Consider the following 18271-nt stretch of genomic DNA (forward strand, 5'->3'; position numbering starts at 1 on the left):
TATTTCGGTTTAAATAAAATTGCACGATAGGAACACTACCGCACCGGGTACGTGCACCGTCTTGCGTTACACAGACACAATATCGAGATGTCGCGTTAATCGAAATTGTATTCGTCGCGCGATTGGTCGCGCGCGTTCCGTCCTCTTTGCGTTGCGACCGTAGCACCCCGCGTCGCGGAATATTCGTGCCGTAAATACGCTAGGACCAGCGGATATTCTAGTAGACGTACATACCTATCGACGACGGGCACGCATCCTGGAATTTCTCTACTCACAGGTATCGCGAATAACGATACGGTAAAAGCGAGCGCGAACGCATACGCTCTCTCGAATACGCGATAGCGCGTTGCAGCTAGACGGCCGAGATTTTCGCGTCGTAACCCTACGTCGTTGTCGCGCGACTCATACCGAGCGGCCGTGGTAGAACGTGGTGGCGAAACGTGCGTGCTTGCGTATACGTGCGAAACGTACGTATACGAGCGTTCGTTAGTGCGAGCGAATCACGACGACGACGAAGACGACGTGCTCCGTATTCGTCGCTGGACGTGCGTGTTCACATCGCGCACGCGGTAGCCGCTTTTTCTCGCTCCTTTCTTCCACGCCGCGAAGAACGCGAGCCATCCTCATCATCGAGCCGCGCAAGGCGCGTTCGACGGGACAAGAACAACAAGAACAAGAACAACAACGGCAACGACGACGACCAGAGGGAACGGTCTACGTGTAACAGCACGCGGATCCTCGAGAGCGAGAAGCGAAGACGCGTGATACGATCGCCGACAGACAAGCGGACATAATAAAAAAAGCGGCAGCGACGTGTTCCGGAGGTGTGTGTGTACGTGTGTATGTGTGTGTGTGTGTTTGCGCGTGTGTGTCACGAGGAATTCCGCATACCATAAGGCGCATCGCGAGGAAATCGCGCGTAACCTCCTCGTGTGTATACGTATGAATCTTTGCGAGTGAGTGCGCGCTCGCGCGCACACATACGTACGACGTACACAGGCGTTGCGTGCCAACGATCAAGCCCGTGCGAGACGCACCGAAGAAGGAATACCCTGCCCCGATTGTCTGTACAAATATCGCGGCTCCACGGATTTGGTGAGGCCGGCGATACGACACGACACGACACGGCGCTGAGGACCACCGATCTCGAGCGCGCGCTGATTTTCGTCGGACGTACGTTGAATTCCTTTCCTCACGCGCACCGCGGATACGGCTATCAGACGATAGTGCATTAACTATCGTGGGGCACCGTGAACACGTGAGGAAAATAACGTACCTATGAGGCCCTCGTCGAGCCGCATAAGGCAGCAAGCTTCGAAGCAAGCCAGCTCGCAGAAGGGAGGTTCATGCCGGCGATGAGCATGCCGACGAAAGGGAAGCACCACCATCTGTCCCATCATCACCAGCAACATCATTCGCAGCAGCAGCAACACCAGCAGCAGGGCCATCATAATCCGTCGCAACATCAGCACCAATTGATCCTCAACGTCAACCAGCCCGTCGTGCCGCATCCCCCTCAGACTTACAGTGCGGTGGTAACGACGAACACGCCTAGATTCCTCCCGAATGCCGGTGAGTAATGTCTCCTCTTAAGTTCATCCGATCAATCCGACAAGAGCGGAAAGAGTCGGGAGGTTTCTCTCGTGCGCAGCGCGCATTCCTCTCTCGACACTTTCGACTCTCGTGCAAGTCTTTCGACCGCCTGCAGGATTTTACACCGTCGAGACACGTGACGTGTCGGTGCCGCGGGATTAATCTAATGGGGCTTGACCATTGCTATGTGGGAACATGTCACTTCTCTCGAGGACCATACGAGTGTGTACGTGCGTGACGTGTGCGTACCCATTCGTAACGCGGTCCTCTCGGCGAGTTATCATCGTGCGATGTATGTATATCCGATGCGCGTGCACTCTGGAGGAAAAGTGTTATTTGAGGTTAGGATGACCGCCGCGCCATGTGGCTGTGTGTGCCGCGAGAGAGAACGGGGAAACGACGACGTCCTTCCTCGCTGTCGCTTGTACTGTCGTGTGTTTCTCTCTTTCTCTCATTTTTCTCTTTTCTCTCTCTCTCTCTCTCTCCTCTCTTCTTCTCTTCTCTTCTCTTCTCTTCTCTTCGACGTCCGCGCGCTCTCCGACAACCTTCGGCCGCTCGATTGTTTACTCGAACACACGTCGACGCGCCATACGATCTTGGAAATCTGAGACCGTGATGAAAATATCCCATCCCGTGCACGCCGTGTGCGTACCGCAATCGTAAATACACCTTCGCATTTTCGTACCGCAACAATTCGCTACTTCCTCGTTCGCTTCCTCCTTGCCGATTCGCGACTACGTAACTAGCCGCGAAAGAGAAACTGTATCTCCTGGTGTCTCCGACACCTGGCTATACCAAGTTCGACAAGTCGGCCGTGCAAGTAGAACGACGGCAATGCTCATTTCGTGGCTTCCGTAATCTCGTTAAAGAACGTCGGTCTCTCATAGTTGCTATAAATTATCCTTAGGCCAGAGAACTCCTTCCCCTCCTCTCCCTCATTTTGTCTTTATCTACTTACGTACCTTTATTTATTAATATCTGCCTCTCCATGAATTGAATATCATATAAATAATCAGTAGTACAGATGCACCTTTTAGTAGTACACCTTCCCCCCTCCAGACGCACATATTGCTCGGGATCGAAAAAGATCGAGGATGAAATATTCATCAGGATATCGATCGAGTGCGCGTTGGAAGATCCGAGCATTTATTTCGTTCGTTCCGGATAAACGAGTAAATAGAGGAACTTTATTTTCTTAAAACATCACGTATACATACGTCCATACACGCTTATATATATGTATAAGAAATGTGTTGTCACACACACACACACATATACACGCTGGAAAGACGCGGAGCATGTTACGTCGATTTCAGAGGACATGAGGTGAGCGACGTGGCGAGTTAAATAGCGTTACCGAAGATTCGACTGAACATTCGGCTGGATGTATGCTTTCACTTTCGTCTGAGTTCTCTACGCTTAATATGCAATATCGGGCATTCGCCGCTCATGAACCTCTGGCATGTCTATTATATTTATCGAGACGATCGATGCTCGCGTACTTGTCATTCGTTCGGTCATTCCTCGCGTTAACGACGTAGTTGACCGTCTTGTTTTCTCCTTTTCTATTCTCTCTCTCTCTCTCTCTCTCTCTCTCTCTCTCTCTCTCAGGACTTGCAAAATATACGGTTATTCATATTATAGCAACATACATATATATACGTACGTATACACACACACATACACACCTACACCACCAAGAATCTTCCATCTTGTTTTCTTCCCCTTTTTCATCCGGAGGCTCTCGCGAGACAAAACAAGGACACGCGACTTTTCACCGCGCAAAACGAGCGGTAAACGGACGGATAATAAACGTGCGCAAAGAGGAGGACGAGGAGAGGAGAGGAGAGGTGACCACGATTGGCCGACACGACGTGCGGCAAACTGTTGAATCGTAGCTATTAAAAGCGAAGGTGGGAGGTAGAAAGAGAGCTTCCTGCGTGTGAATCGCGACGTAGCGTCGCGCGGCCGTCTCCTCGAGGACTGCGAGCGACACGACCACTTGCCGGTAGCCCGGGTAGTCCCGGGAAACGGGGAGTGCGGAATATGTAGACCGTGCGAAAGGGTGTGCCGCGATGTGCACGCGTCGAGAGAGAGGCTAATTGATCAATTAATGACTTTTACCCGGCTCGGAAGTTTCGTGGACGATCGGAGGTCGTGCGCGAGAGCGACACGACGCATGCGCGAGTCGTACTCGATAAAATTACGACTGCACACTCTTGCAACTCGAGTCGAATTGTTCCCCGACGACAATGTGACAGAAGCGACGCACGCACAAAAACCAAGCATAACAACGACGACGAACAAAGCGGCACGCGTACGCGCGGTACCGTTCGAAAAGTTCCGCGGGACCGTTTTTTTCCTTCACACGCACCCATAGCAAACATAGACAATAATAAATTAGCGATAAGGTGCAGACACGGCGGGGGAGAGAAAGAGAGAGAAGAATAGGACACGAGAAAGACGCGGCTAAGCGATACCGAAGTCTCACGAAGCCGGCCGAGCGGCTACTTCGGCTGGTACATGTGGCAATCAGCCGCGCGCGGGGGGTTCGGCCGTTTCTCTCGCGGATCGCTCGGCGAAACCTGGTGAAACCGCGAACCGTGGATCGCGAATAATTTCGCGATTGTCGCGAGTCCAACCACCGAGGAGAATCGCCCGGTATATACTGACACAGTGTGTGTGTGTCAACCCGTCACAAGCCGTTGTCCCCGGCTGCTGGCTACTACTACTTGGTGGTGGTATCCCGCGAGCTTTTCGCGCTGACGTTCGCTCAACTGGTACCGACTATCACGACGAGAGGTCCCTCTCTCTCAGGGACACGCTCGTTCACCTCGACATCGGTCTCTCGTAATCCGCGCGAACCACCTTCGCGTCGTGCCTGCTACGGGACCATATGGTGGTGAAGCAACGCGTGCCACGTTTCCCGTAGCGAGTGTCTCGTCCGCGAGTGCATCGCAAAGAAGCAAAATAACAGAGAGAGAGAGAGAGACTTCCTTAACGTTCTGTCTTCGCTCGTGTTCGTCTTGTACGCGCGTTGTCAAAGGAGCCCGGACGTCGGTGGTGTATTTTTTTGGCACCCTCGGCACGAGAGCGACGACGCTAAGCACAGCGCCGGTCGGTCCCGCGCTTGCTTCCGTCTCTGGCCGCTACTAACTCGCCTGAAAGCGTCGCCTTTCGGGAACGCGACGAGAGAGAGAGAGAGAGAGAGAGAGAGAGAGAAGAGAGAGAGAGAGAAAAAGATCGTCTTGCCGCGCCACGCCGCGCCGCTCCGTTTCGTTCTACGTGGAGGTTATATAATTTCCGCGAAGCGTTCTTTTCGCGTGGCACGATACGTGGAGGGCCACCCTCCATTAACGTCCATACGTCGGGAAGTCAACGCGCGCGCTACGACGCTCCTCTTCGCACGCTCGTGAGATCGCGCGTGGCCCCGCCACGAGAGAGAGAGAGACGCGCGTATATATCGATACACATCCGTTACGCACGAGCGCAAAGCACGGCTCATGCGATCACGTATGTCGCCGCGTGCCGACGCGGGGCTGGACGGTACCGCTGACGATAGACAGTTACGCCGGTAAAAAAGAAAGAAAAAGATGCGTCCGATCATCACGGCCACGCATTATCGTCGTTAACGGTCAGCACCGAGTCAGCACGAGACAACGACGGCGACGGCGACGGCGACGACGTCGACGCGTCGAACAGCGAATACGGCGGAAATGTCTACGGTGGTAGGTAAGTCTATCAGTGCGTAATCGCGCACTCCGTGTCGATATTGACGTTTTCGACACGATGCGCAACGGCAATTTTCTCCCTTTTATTACGCGTCATGATCGCGAGGTGCCACGCGACGATTGCTTGTTCTCTCCCTCTCTCTCCCTCTCTCCTTTTCCCTTCGTTCACTTTTTCGCATTCATCCTGCAGACAGACGGCATATTTCATATCTTGCGCGCGTGACAAGGGTCGTTGGTCATTCGCGTCCAGCGTCTCGGAACTCGAGATGTTCGCCACGCGTATTATCGATGCATCATTAGTCGACGAGAATTATTATGCGATTTGACGTTTGCCGGTGCTTTCGGAAGATGTCGCGTCACGTCGCACGCGCATGGCGTCCTCGTCGCTCCGCCAGGTAACGACTGGCCGTCGCGCCGCCACGTGACGTGTGGCCCCGCTCGCCGCTGCCGACTTCGCCGTCACCGCCGTCGACCTGTCCGATATTTTCTAAATGGCCAATATTTCAAGCCGAGACACGTTCCTCTCACGACACAGACGGCGATAAACACGTGTCTCGCATCGTCATCCTCGTCGCGCTTGGCTTGTCGAAGGGAGTCCGTTACTTTCGAAACTTCACGCGGACGTGTAAACACGCCGTCTCTCTCTCGGAATGTACCTTTTCGTTCAATTAAATAAACATTTAATTAATTTGTTAATTTGTTTGGAATTTCTTTGTTCGACGGCGTCAACATTCCCGCCCGCGTAACGTTCGGCTGTAATGATTGGCGAATTCGCGGCGCGGAGTTCGCAATTCGTCGAGCAGAAATAACTGCGCGATTAAATACCTGAAATGGTTCTCTCGGGGATGAAAATAACGCGAGAATGCCAAGATACACGGGAAACCGGGTCGATGCTTGCCAATATATTCGCGTACTCGACGGCTTATCTCCTATTTTTTCCTCGCATCGTGTCGCTGATAAGAAGTTAATATCTTACAGCTTTGATCGATAGGATAATGAGAGTTCGCGACAAGGCGCGGGCATTCTCTGAAAACACGTATACGTTGTTTTCGCACGGAAGAAACGACGACGACTCGTGCACGCGCTGGGCGAAGCGTCGTCTACCGAGATCGTCAAGGTCTCATCGAGTCACGTCTCGTTGAGTAACGAACTCATTGTAAAGGGCATCGCGGATGGAATTGCATAACGCGTGCGACAGCCAATCAAACCGCGAGCACGGCAGCGTCTAAGCCTGTAGTTTTACGGTTTGAGATTAAACTGTGTGCTGTGCTCACATTGTGTGCTCGCGCCGGTTTCTAATCAGGATAGATCCAACAGAGAGGGAGAAAGAGAGAGAAAAAGAGCAAAGCGTTATTTTTTATTGTCTTTGAACATATGCCTTGGGATATGTCCTCTCTCTCAAGCGTCCAAAAATTAATTGATACAAAATGCAAAATTTTACACCTTGACTGGATGGCAGGAGGCGATATAATTGGTCCTTCATATTGTAAATTAACACATTTAATGTTTATAATATATATATGTATAACTAAAAATATATTGGAATATCAGAGGAAAGGAAAAAGGAAAGCATCATTTATTTGTATGCCTTGGGACATATGTCCTCTCTCTCGCTCTCTCTCTCTCTCTCTCTCTCTCTCTCTCTCTCTCTCTCTCTCAAGCGTCCAAAAATTAATTGATACAAAATACAAAATTTTACACCTTGAGTGGATAGCAAGAGGCGATACAGTTGGTCCTTCATATTGTAAATTAATATTTAATATTTATAATATACATATGTATAACTAAAAATATATTGGAACATCAGAGATATATCCTAGACTGATAAAGTCAAAAGAGTCTCTCAAATATCAAACAACTCCACTAAAACGTTCAAAAAGAATAGAATAAAAATGAAAGAGAGAGAGAGAGAGAGAGAGAGAGAGAGAGAGAGAGAGAGAGAGAGAGAGAAATCGGCAAGCACACAAATCGCTAGTTTCCAGATCGATCCGTTATAATCTGTCATACATAGAAATTTTTATTTGATTTATGCCAACAAAATGTCCTTTCATTCAAAACACCGACTAGATATTTCTATTTTTATTTTCGCACAATCATTGCACATTCATAAATTCTTTAACTTCTTCCTTTCAATCAACCTTTTTCTTTTGTTAACACCACTACGCCGCTATAAAATTTTTCCAGTTGATCTTTGATGACGCAGATACTGACACGAATTTTTCTCGACATAGCTTAGCACGCCTCGCCGATTAAAACTCGTGTCGATTCGTTACATAAGCTAAAAGAATCGCAACTTTTATAAACTCAATAAATTTAATAGGATAATTCAATAGAATAAATTTAATAGGAAATAGATGAAAGTCGTCCGACCATTCTGTGTCGATATTTTCGTATGTTCCCAAGTTCATTTTTCTCTTTTCGAAAGAAATGAACTGCAACCTATTTGCTGCCAGTTTTTACGTTCTTTTTGAGTTTATATTCTATAGAAAGCAGCAATAGAGCTTGAGAATAGCCTCAAGCGGCTCTGTATTATTCGAACAAAACTTATTGTTTGCCCGAGGCAAAAGGATCAATGCCAGGCCATGTACCTAGCTCTGAAGATTTTGATTACTTTGGTCCTTGAATTCAGACGAGTATTCAGATTTCCAACACATGGGACATGTGTATAATTGAGAAACAACGGAGGTAGATACGTTTCTCGGCATTGTGCGATAATTATTCTTTATTCGAAAGCAAACTTTCATGTTTCATATTTTTAGGGTGAAAAAGAAAAAAAGGTCAAACCGTTGCCACATGGCACTTTTCTTTTTCTCTAAAATTTCTAGCCTGCGGCCCGTGCCTGTGCATACATGTATGTGTGTGTGTGTGTGTGTGTGTGTTCGTTTGTAGAAACAATGTCACGCATGCACGTTAAACAGCCGTTTACGCTGTAACGCGCTTAACGGTGATGGTATTATAACGGAAACGTTAGCGGATAACAATAGCGCTAGAAGAACTCGGCCGCCTCGGGTAGGTGGAGCCGGCTTGTTGTCCGTCCTACCGGCTAAACGAGTTTACGCAGGTACAAATCCCACCGTGTTATTATCCGTTTACGCGACGTTATGTAATTGCCGTAACGCTAGTGTCGTAATTCTACTTTCCTTCGGGGAGACACGCGACATCCGAAAATATATCGGAAGACACTCCGAATAATCCCGACGGGGAGAACACACGCTGATAAGCCACTGTCTCGTCCGACTAACGCTCGCGAGTGTCGTATTGTTTAACATTGTGATGCGTCACTCATCCGCAAGACCTTCGCCACCCGTTAAGACCTCCATACGACTCTGAAAGTATCGTCAAAAGGAGCTTTTTGCCCGAGACAATGTTGCAAATGACGCATTCGCGCGCCTTCGGCGCGCTGTAATTTATTTCTCATGGCTGATGTCGCGCGAAGCGACGGCGGCCGGTGACGTAACGCGATCGGCTCTGTGAGTTACTTACTCGTACGTCGCGAATAATGAGGATCGTCTCCGTCTCTCTCTCTCTCTCCCCCCCTCTCCCCCTGGAACGACGCGATGGGTGAAAGGTGGTCGCCGCTGCAAGTCCGCGCGCATATAGATTCGAATCGAAGCCGGAGGAGACGGCGAACCGGCAGAAAATGCGCATTCCTGGCAAGGCCGCTCGCTCGAGAAAGAGGCCACCGAACATCCGGGGAGAAACTAACCGTACTTCACTCGCCTCGCGCGTTTTCCCCCTCCCTGTTCGCTCTCTTCTCTCTCTGACCGGCTGATGACTGTTTTACGCTTGCACTACGCGCACACACGGCTCTCGGATTATTGCCGAATTATTCGATTACATGCATCGTTCGTTGTCATCCTCGAGCTCTCGCTGCTTTTTGCACGTTGTGCCATCTATCGAGGCTAATACAGCTAATACAGCGTGCGTTTTTTTACCATTGCAGCAATTTTTTTTTTTGTTTGTTACTTGCGCGATAGCCGACACAGATCGGCACACCTAGTGCCGTCGGTATGAACCGGATATTTTTATACTTGCGAGTAATTTATGAGATACCAAGCTGTAGCTGTAGCTGTAGCTGACACCATTAATCCGTATTACGGGGGGTTATTTGTTTCCGCACGTGCATCTTTACGGTTTTTTTTTTCTCTCTTCTTTCTCTTTTCTTTCGGAGAATTTACCACACGCTCTCTCTAGATTTTCACGGGTAAAATTTCATGTGTTCGGAACAAATGAGAATTCTATAAGCACTGGTTGTAATTTAATTTAAAACTCTCTGTGAGACTTGCGACAGTCGACAACACGGCACGAAAGGCCGTGTCAAGGCGTCAAGTTGAACATTTAGTTGCGCGCAATAAAATATTTTTAGTGACTGGAGAGACCGATAACAGTCGAACGCGGATGTTAGCGCATAAATTTGATAAATTTCTACCGGGACGATAAATTCACGAGGGAGAAAAGATGGGGGAAAGGCGGCGGCGACGGGGCAAACGAGGACAGGAGCAGGCTGAAAAATTCGCGACGAGAAAGTTACATTATACTCGCGATTAACTTTATCCTCCCGAAAGAAATTCGTTTCGAAATTTACGTCCCGATTCACGCATTCGCATTCGGTTTCGCCTAACATTTAACGATAAAGAGCGATGAGAAGAGCGAGTCTCTCTCTTTCTCTCCCCCCCCCCTTCCTCCCGTAGCCCGTAGAGAATATTTAGTATATAAAATAATTTCGCACCGGGCCGACAACGCGCCGCGACTGCTGCGTGCGCGCGGTTAAGAGTTGCACGTTCTAACATTGTGACATTTAGCACGTGTGCGAGCTGGCACACCAGCCATTCCGGTGAACCAGCTTCTAAACAGTTCCTGGTAGAAAGCGCACTTTTATAACGCGCGACTGGATAATTTTTCAATTTTGCCGGTATCTACGCGAGTTATTACGTCGGCGACGTTAAATCCCGCTGGCGACTAGCGCCTCGCGCCTCGCGCTTTATAATCGTCGTTATCTTACGTGCATGTTTATACGATGAGCAATTCCGCGAAAACTCATGAGTCTCTCGAAATTAACCGATTCGCTCGGGAATTCGAGCGTTCACGGAATTTCAGTTAACTCGACGAATCTCGGACGTTTGCGCGGCGAGAAGGTCGAAGAATGCGATCAACAAATCAAGAAGCGACTGCTCGAGCGGTCTCGTCGGAGCTGCGAGAGGCGTAAAACGACGAATGAGAAATATTGATTCAAATCCCGCGTATATATCGCGCTCGCGCGTATCATTCACCCGTAGCATTTGACGACGGGAACGAAAATGGCGCGACGCGGCTGGTGACGGCTCCCGCCGCCGATTTTCACAATCGGACCGATCGGTCTGGAAAGCGGTTTTATTTTACTCCCGCGGAGTCTCGGGGCTACTTTCTCTCGAATATTACGATTAGGCATCTCACGCACGCCGATATGCTGCGAAGTTACGGTGTGTGCGTCATTGTGCGTGTGGCCACTCGAGGCGTGCACGTGGTCAGCAGGGCGCGGCGACGCTTCTACGTCTGTCAGATCGGGTCAGATCATCAGGTCAGGTCAGGGCCGCGTTCCAAAGCGGCTATCGAGCAGCAATTACGGAAGGTGTCAGTATGACGCCTTTCCATCAATGTCGGCTGTTTTTTTTTTTTTACGCTTCTAAATTCAGATATTTCTGGACCGAAGGAAGGTAGTGAATAATTAAGGGGGGGGTGAGAATTATATGTGGAAGGCCGTTTTTCAAGCTATTTTTAGGAATTTTTTTAACAGAAATAGTAAAATCAATGGACTTGAAATTTTCACAGTGTATTCATGAATGTTCAAAGTATAAAATGAATTTTATTGAATTACAAGAACTCTGATCCAATTTGTAATTGCAGATAAAAATGTAGAAAAAAAGTCATCCGTTTGCGAGCTCTATGTTTGCTATCGACATAATTCCGGGCCTTTTACTACTCTGAAACCAAAAAATGAGAAAGATTTTTAAAATATACGGTTGTTATTGTAGCCTGTATCAAAATGAAGGCAGTGAAGTAAAGTTTGAAAAGATAATGACTGTACAAAGAAAAGGTATCGAAAATGATACTTTTTTTTCGACTTGTAATCATGTTTAAAAAAAATGAATAAAATAAAATATAACTGTGTTCGAGATAGGGATGGAAAACTACATGTCTAATCTCTGTATATTGTGTAAAAATTTTAATTATTCGGTTCAGTAGTTTTTGCATAATCGTGTCGACAGTTTAAGAACATGGTGTTTCCAGATAAACGCATTTAACTCTTTGAGGCATAGTGGTAAGTATACTTACCATCTATTTATTCTCGCATTTTCATGAAATATTTCATATTTGTGGGATTCTTGTCGGGTTTTTTGCATTTTTTAGCTTCCTATATGATATGGGAACATACGTGAAAGGTTGAAAAGTGTTTTGCATGAGTTGTCTATTTATTATAAATAAACAAAGTGTGAAAAATATACATTTTTACAGAAAAAAATCATTTTCCACGAACTATGAGTGAATTTTTTACTCAAAATCAAGATTTGGGAGTTTTTGGTTCGCTGATTACGAATCTGAGATCCAAATTCCAAAATTAATTTTCCAAGGTAGCGGATTATAAAATTTTTTTATGATTAGCTGAAATTGTACTTTGGTTAGCTTTCAAGGTCGCTGATTACGAATCCGAGGTCCAAAACTCATTGTCACCGAAATTATCGCGATTTTTCATATTTGCGACCGCCATCTTGAATTTTGAAAATCTGATAACGGATTCGTAATCAGCGACTCCAAAAACCCCACAATACCCATTGTCACCGAAATTATCACGACTTTTCATTTTTGCATCCGCCATTTTGGATCCGCGCCATCTTGAATTTCGAAAATCTGATAACGGATTCGTCATCAGCGACCCCAGAAACCCCCGTATATAAATTTTCATGTGATTCGGATTTTCTGAAAAATACGTGCCACAAGGGTTAAAGTTTCATGTGTACTTTCCATATACAGAGTGTTCCATTTTAACTTTCGCATTAAAAAATCTCGAAAACTATGAAAGATATTAGAAACAAGCTAAAACACGTTTTCCATGATTTCGATGAGGAAAGAGAATGGCATTATCAGTTTTTTATTTGGAGGACATTTTCAAGGTCAGTTGAAGGTCAACTTAATTTTTTTAAATAGAAAGCCCAATTTTTTATTATATCTTCCTTTTCTACCAATTAATTTTAATAACTTTTGTCTGAAGCATTTCTTATTTGCCAAATATTTTTTGACATATTTAAGGAAAACTTGGTAACTTTTTCAACATTTAACTTACGATATCTCGCTAACCATTCGTCGAAAGAAAAAATAGTATTAGACTTTTTCACTTTATTTACTATCAAGAATATATTACTATAATAGTGTTCTAACTTTTGTTAATTTACCGACCTTTGGAAATTCAAAAATTATTAAATTAATAAAAGTTAGGGCACTATAATATAGTATTTCTAATATCTTTCATAGTTTTCGAGATTTTTTAATGCGAAAGTTAAAATGGGACACTCTGTAAATAGTAACAAATTTATTTTATACTTTGAACTTTAATGAATATACACTGTGAAAATTTCCTATTCCTCTTGTGTATTATATATCTCTATTTTGAACGTGAACAAGTATTTTTCAGCACATTCTGTTTAGCGTGGGCGACCGCTGTCGTGTCGTCATTAACCCATGCTGAAATTTCCATTCGGGCGATTTAATATTTTGATCACAAAGAGAAATTATGAAGTACATCGCTTTGAATTAAAATTCTAATTTCTTTGGGAGAAATAAGCAGTAATTTTACATTGACATGGAATTCTATTTTATAAGTATAACAGCACTCTTTCATTTCTGCCAAAAAGAAGCCGCGGCTGTGATCAAAGCTGTAGAGAATCACAAAGTCGGACAATTTCGCGTGTGTGAAATGTCTCCATTTCCGGGAGAAAATTTCCACCGCGATTATCGGTGGAATTTGAAGTATGCTTTCGTCAGGTGTAACGTGGATACTGTTAGGTATAAACGCGCGGTCTTATTCAGCTCGCTCGCGCTCGGTCTTCGACAACGCCGTTAACGTCGTTAACGTCGACGCTGCGATAAGAAAGCAGTAATAAACGAGCGCGAGCGCATCCCGCGATGCATCTTCGTGTCGGACGCAATATATTGTCGCGACCCACCACGTGGTCGACGACCACGCGCGCCCCCCGCCGGAGAGGCGGGCGGGCGGGCGGATGTTATCAGATCGGCAAATAGGCTCGCTACTTCCGTTCCGGCTTCGTTCCGCGTAGACGCGCGCGTCGCGATCATCGCTGACATCACGCATCACGCGCGAGTCGACGACGTAGTCGTACTCGCGCGCGCGGATATACCGTTGCGAGAGAGCGAGAGAGCGTTGTTCCTTAACCTAGAGAGCTCCCCGCGGTGTCGCTATGATAAATCGGATTTAAATTCCTCGCACAGTTACGTGCTGATTAATCGGCAATTGTCAGGTTCGAACTCTCCCGCGAAATGGAACGCAAGCCGGTAGCCGCGCGCGCATCTCGATGTTCCCTCGTTAAGCAAAGATTTCACTTCAATCTAGTCCGAGGCTCCGAGGATCCGTCGTGAAAATGAAGACCACGAGGCAACCCCGTGCATCCGCTTCTCGGAGCGACTCGCGCGAGTCGCGCTTACCGACGGAGTTTCCGGGGAACGGCAGGCTATATAGTTTCTTATCTCGCGCGACGTGAGGCGCGCGAGGTCCTCGCGCATTTTCCTGTCAAATATCTCGATTCCCGCGAGACCCTACGAAGAGCCAGCAGCTACCGATCATCTCGGGTAGTCGTCGACGAGCCACCCTTAATAGCCACTCTTACCTTAACACGAAGACAACGTTAGACAACATTAACCGTATATCGTATTCTCGGCATCGACGGAAAAAATAAGCTGAAGAAAAGTCACATCTTACCCCACGTATCCACGTCGTCGCGGTTATATTAGGCGATTGACTCATAAAGACCACGGGGTTGTTATCGGCAGTTGAGCGCTCGGAGTCGTTTCAGGGTTACAGGGTGCAGTAACGCGCGCGTGAGTTGCGCGTCGTCGGCGGTGGCGAGGGTGGCGAAAGAGGGTGGGAGGGAGAGGCCTACGAACGTCCGCAACGAGTGTACGTACGTACGCGAGGGTGGGCAGGGTCGTTGGCCGTGCGCGGCAAGGGGGCGGAGGCAGCAGGCCGGTAAATATCGACCCTCCCTTCGCGTAGACTCTCCGTCTCCATCCAGACGTTTGTCGGCGCGGGATACCCTCCTGCTTGTCCTCCTCTTCCTTCTCCTCCGCCGCCGCCGCCGCCGCCGCCGCCGCTGCCGCCGCCGCCGCCGCCGCCGCCGCCGCCGCCGCCGCCGCCGCCGCCGCCGTTGTCGTTCATCCTCGCCCCCCACCTTTCTCCGGCTGCTAACCCACCAAACGCCCACACAGCAACGAGAGAGGGAGCGAAAGTGGGAAAGAGAAGAGATCGTGCTACTACAGCACGGCATCACGAGGTTTCCATGCTACCTTCCCAAGGTCAACGGCTCGGTGGCTCAAAGACCTCTGGAAAAAGGATTTTTATGGCTGTCCGCGACGAATAATATTGTCTCTGTCTTTCTCTCTCGTCCGTTGAACTTTCGGCCGCTTCGGTCGGCTCGTATAATTCTTTCTCCGACGGTTTTCACTTCCGCGAGTTTATCCATCTTCCTCGATATTTTCAGCTGTCTTTTGTATATATATATATATATATATCCGTCGGCGCGATAAGACCGGCAACATTATCAACAATGTCGTCTTGTGACGAAGTCGTGTATCTCCGAAGCGAGCGTCGTCGTTATGACTCAGTCAGTTTGCACGAGTCCTCCCGTGGCGGGACGAGGACTTTGAACTTTGCGTCTGGTCTGGCCGAAACCTTCGGAGAGTCGGGTAAATCGAAGGTTGTCCAAAGTGATAGTCTACAGTCTTCCTCTCATCCTCTTTTCCCTCTAACTGCTTCGCGTTGTCGTGTTTTTTTTCTTTTTTTCTTTTATCATGCTTATCTTTCAATTGACTTTTCGAGTCTCGAAAGAGTCTGCGGAATAATCTTACCCTTATCCGATCAGAACGCACCTCGTTTCACTTTCTACGACATTTTTCTTCTCGCGATTTTTACAATCTTTCTTCACTCGTACGTCTTCCTTTCAGTGTGAGAGGAAAAAGCTGTTCGCTATTTACCCGGGTTCGTAAAACTATAAAACTTGAAAGACTTCTGGCTCATTCGAGGACGACGCGGAGAGAGCGCGTAATCTTTTCTGAATGCAGCGGTACGACAGCGACGACGACGACGACGACGACAACGTGGACGACATTGATGACGACGAGGACGCGCGCGAGCCGACGAGACGATCAACGCGAATTCAAGACGATCAACGTGACTTTTTATCATGTCGTTCTTCTCCCCGCTGAGATGTAGGTCACGCGGGTCATGCGATCCCCTTCTCGCGCCTCTATCCTAGACTAGTGGTAGTGAATCTAGGCTGTGGGCAGCGCCGGGTGCATATAGGTATCGATCGGTTCCACGGCGGTGCTGCAGCTTGGCCTGGTGCACTGACGAAACTGGGTTACCACCCAACCTATACACCGCGCGCGCGATTCGCGAATCTACTCTCCTCCGTTGCTCTCTCGGCGCGGCCCCGAGCGCGATCTCTCTCTCTCGCCCTCTCTCTCGCCGCGCTCGCCTCCACCATCTTCGTCTTCCGCGCCCACGTATTATTCGCGCTCGCGCTCTTCGCATCCTCGTGAATCGCGCGCGCTGCCTCCGCGTCTCCGCCGACTCTCTGTACACCTGTACTTGCACTTTCGCGTTACCGCATCTCGCTCGCGCGGTTGCGAACGAAGGAATCGCCCTCGGCTCACACTCGTTCTCGCCCCTCTCGGTGCCTCTCGTTAATGAGCGGCGACGACGATCGCGCTCGCCGTACATGGAGGAGATGGTAACACTTTGGAGAATTTTCAATTCCGAACTGTTTCGACGAGTAGTGTGAACTGATTGTACAAAGATGGGGCCGTCGTCATTCTCCTGGTGCCGGGAAACAACCCTGCATAGCGTATATTTTGTCCGCATTTTTTATTATTCGATTCTTTGATTTTTCTCTCTTCGTTCGACCGCGGAATACAATGATTTGTATCTCACGTCGCCCGCTCGCACGCTTGACTTTTACCGTTTCATCAAGGTAAACGTCACTTGTACCGCGCGCAATATGAAACGTCATTCAGCTGCAGATAGAACTTTATCAGCTTGAGTTGATTTACTCTTTCGCGTCGATACCTTCTCCCTTTCCGCCCATCGTGAGCCCGTCGAATAATCGAAGCGAGTAATTGGAACGATCGGGGCGAAGAAACGCGACTTCGTCGGTTCTTCAAATCAGCGTGATTCTTTGCCACGCGATTTCCGACGTGGACATATTCGGCTGCCAGCTGGTGCCTCGCATTTCCGCTTTGGGTCCCGATCGCCTCCTCTCGGACCCGCTCTCATTTCTCCGCGAATATGTTTCTCGCGTATTTATGCGACGAAGCCTCAGCCGGAGATCTTTATAGGCTGGGATGCTTATAGGTGCCGCATCCCCGCAGTGCATTCACGCGATCAAGGGTTGTGAGAGCGCGACATCCCCGCGCCTGCGTACCGCTAATCACCATTGTCCATTGTGCGCACACGGACAATCATGCCATCGGTGCGTCCGTCGATTCTTCTTTAAGGCCTTTATAAATGGCGATTTATTATTTATATGACGCTATGTGCCTGAGATATGACGTATCGTCGTCCGATACGACGAGAAATCGTCGGGACAAGTGCAAGGACGTTATTGCGCGCGCGCGCGCTCTCTCTCTTTCTCTCTCTCTCTCTCTCTCTCTCTCTCTCTCTCTCTCGCTCTCTCGCTCTCTCGCTCTCTCTCTCTCGCTCTCTCTCTTTCTCTCTTTGTATCGCGACTTTGTGTGCGGCTCGAGCCGCCGCGAGTATTGCCTGCGACGAAATCTGGAAGCTGGATTTTTACGTTGTTTGTTGTACGATCGGGTCGGGAAACGAACCGATGAAACAATGCGCTCGGCAATTTGCGTCCAAGTATTAACGTTAAGTTTTTGTTGAGACACGAGCCAGCGAGGACGGTGAACGAGGACATTACCGGAGATTTTTGTGCAAGAACACAACTGTTTTCATAGTTGTCAAGTATCGGTGAAGTTTTATTTCGCGCTCCCGTGGTCCTTTATGCCCTTCTCCGATTAAAGAACAAAATTCAATGTAAAATTGCGCCTATTCACTAGCCGATGAGACTCTCGACATGAAGAATTCTCGGTTCTCGTTTCCTGCCGGCGATAATGCGGATAAACTTTTGTGCGCGAAACTCTGCGGAAAATTGGTGTAAATTTGTGTATATATTGTGCTATATTGTACGGCGTGGATAATGGCAAAAATGCGTGCTTTGTGTAAGTATTGCGTAAGTAACACGAATAATCCAGTTGATCCAGGACGACGTACGTGCTCCTTCAGCGACCTGCAAGCTTAGGAAATATAATTGCAGGGGGGGCACTTGGTCGTTCCGAGATATCACTTTTTGACGCAGCTCGAATATAAATTGAAATTTTCTATTATATTTTAGTGTTTCGAAGAAAAATGTAAAGGATAATTTTACGAGCGAAGAAATTTTTAGGAGGACCAAGGGTAAGAAATCTACCCTTGTTTTCTCCCACTTTGCGAGCGTGTCGAGGTGTTCCCGGCCTCTGCAAGGTGGCGAGACATGTAAAGTCCCCTACTGGCCAAGTGTGTTGAATGAGAGATTGCAAGTTGAAGATTGGACATCGGAACTTGACCGATCGGAGCGAGCGAGCGAGCGAGCGAGCGAGCGAGCCAAGGTCGCGTGATTCGTTGTTTCGTGAAATTCCAGCCT

The 18271-nt window shown here is 48.1% G+C and overlaps 1 protein-coding gene and 1 long non-coding RNA gene across 10 annotated transcripts in view; one reads left to right on the plus strand and one right to left on the minus strand.

Moving 5' to 3' along the window:
• The first annotated feature begins 123 nt into the window (after positions 1-123).
• The window catches only part of Eif4g (eukaryotic translation initiation factor 4 gamma), a 48402-nt gene continuing 30254 nt past the window's right edge, over positions 124-18271 (plus strand). For 3 of the 9 annotated variants that reach the window (XM_025298060.1, XM_019842915.2, XM_011146647.3), the window contains exon 1: positions 126-1572. In XM_025298060.1, the coding sequence (XP_025153845.1) occupies positions 1347-1572 (226 nt within the window). In that variant the 5' untranslated portion in view covers positions 126-1346. Of the gene's footprint in view, positions 1573-4846; positions 5326-17773; positions 17811-18078 lie in introns of those variants that run through there. The other 6 variants (XM_025298059.1, XM_019842914.2, XM_011146650.3 and 3 more) reach the window with 5 other exon arrangements.
• Positions 6667-11066, minus strand: LOC112588368 (uncharacterized). Its single transcript, XR_003112809.1, has 2 exons — positions 8808-11066; positions 6667-8650 (listed from the first exon to the last, which is right to left on the minus strand). It is a non-coding gene; the product is annotated as an uncharacterized LOC112588368 (long non-coding RNA).

Source organism: Harpegnathos saltator, unplaced genomic scaffold (genome assembly GCF_003227715.2).
Source record: "Harpegnathos saltator strain DR-91 unplaced genomic scaffold, Hsal_v8.6 scaffold202, whole genome shotgun sequence".
NCBI lineage: Eukaryota > Metazoa > Arthropoda > Insecta > Hymenoptera > Formicidae > Harpegnathos > Harpegnathos saltator.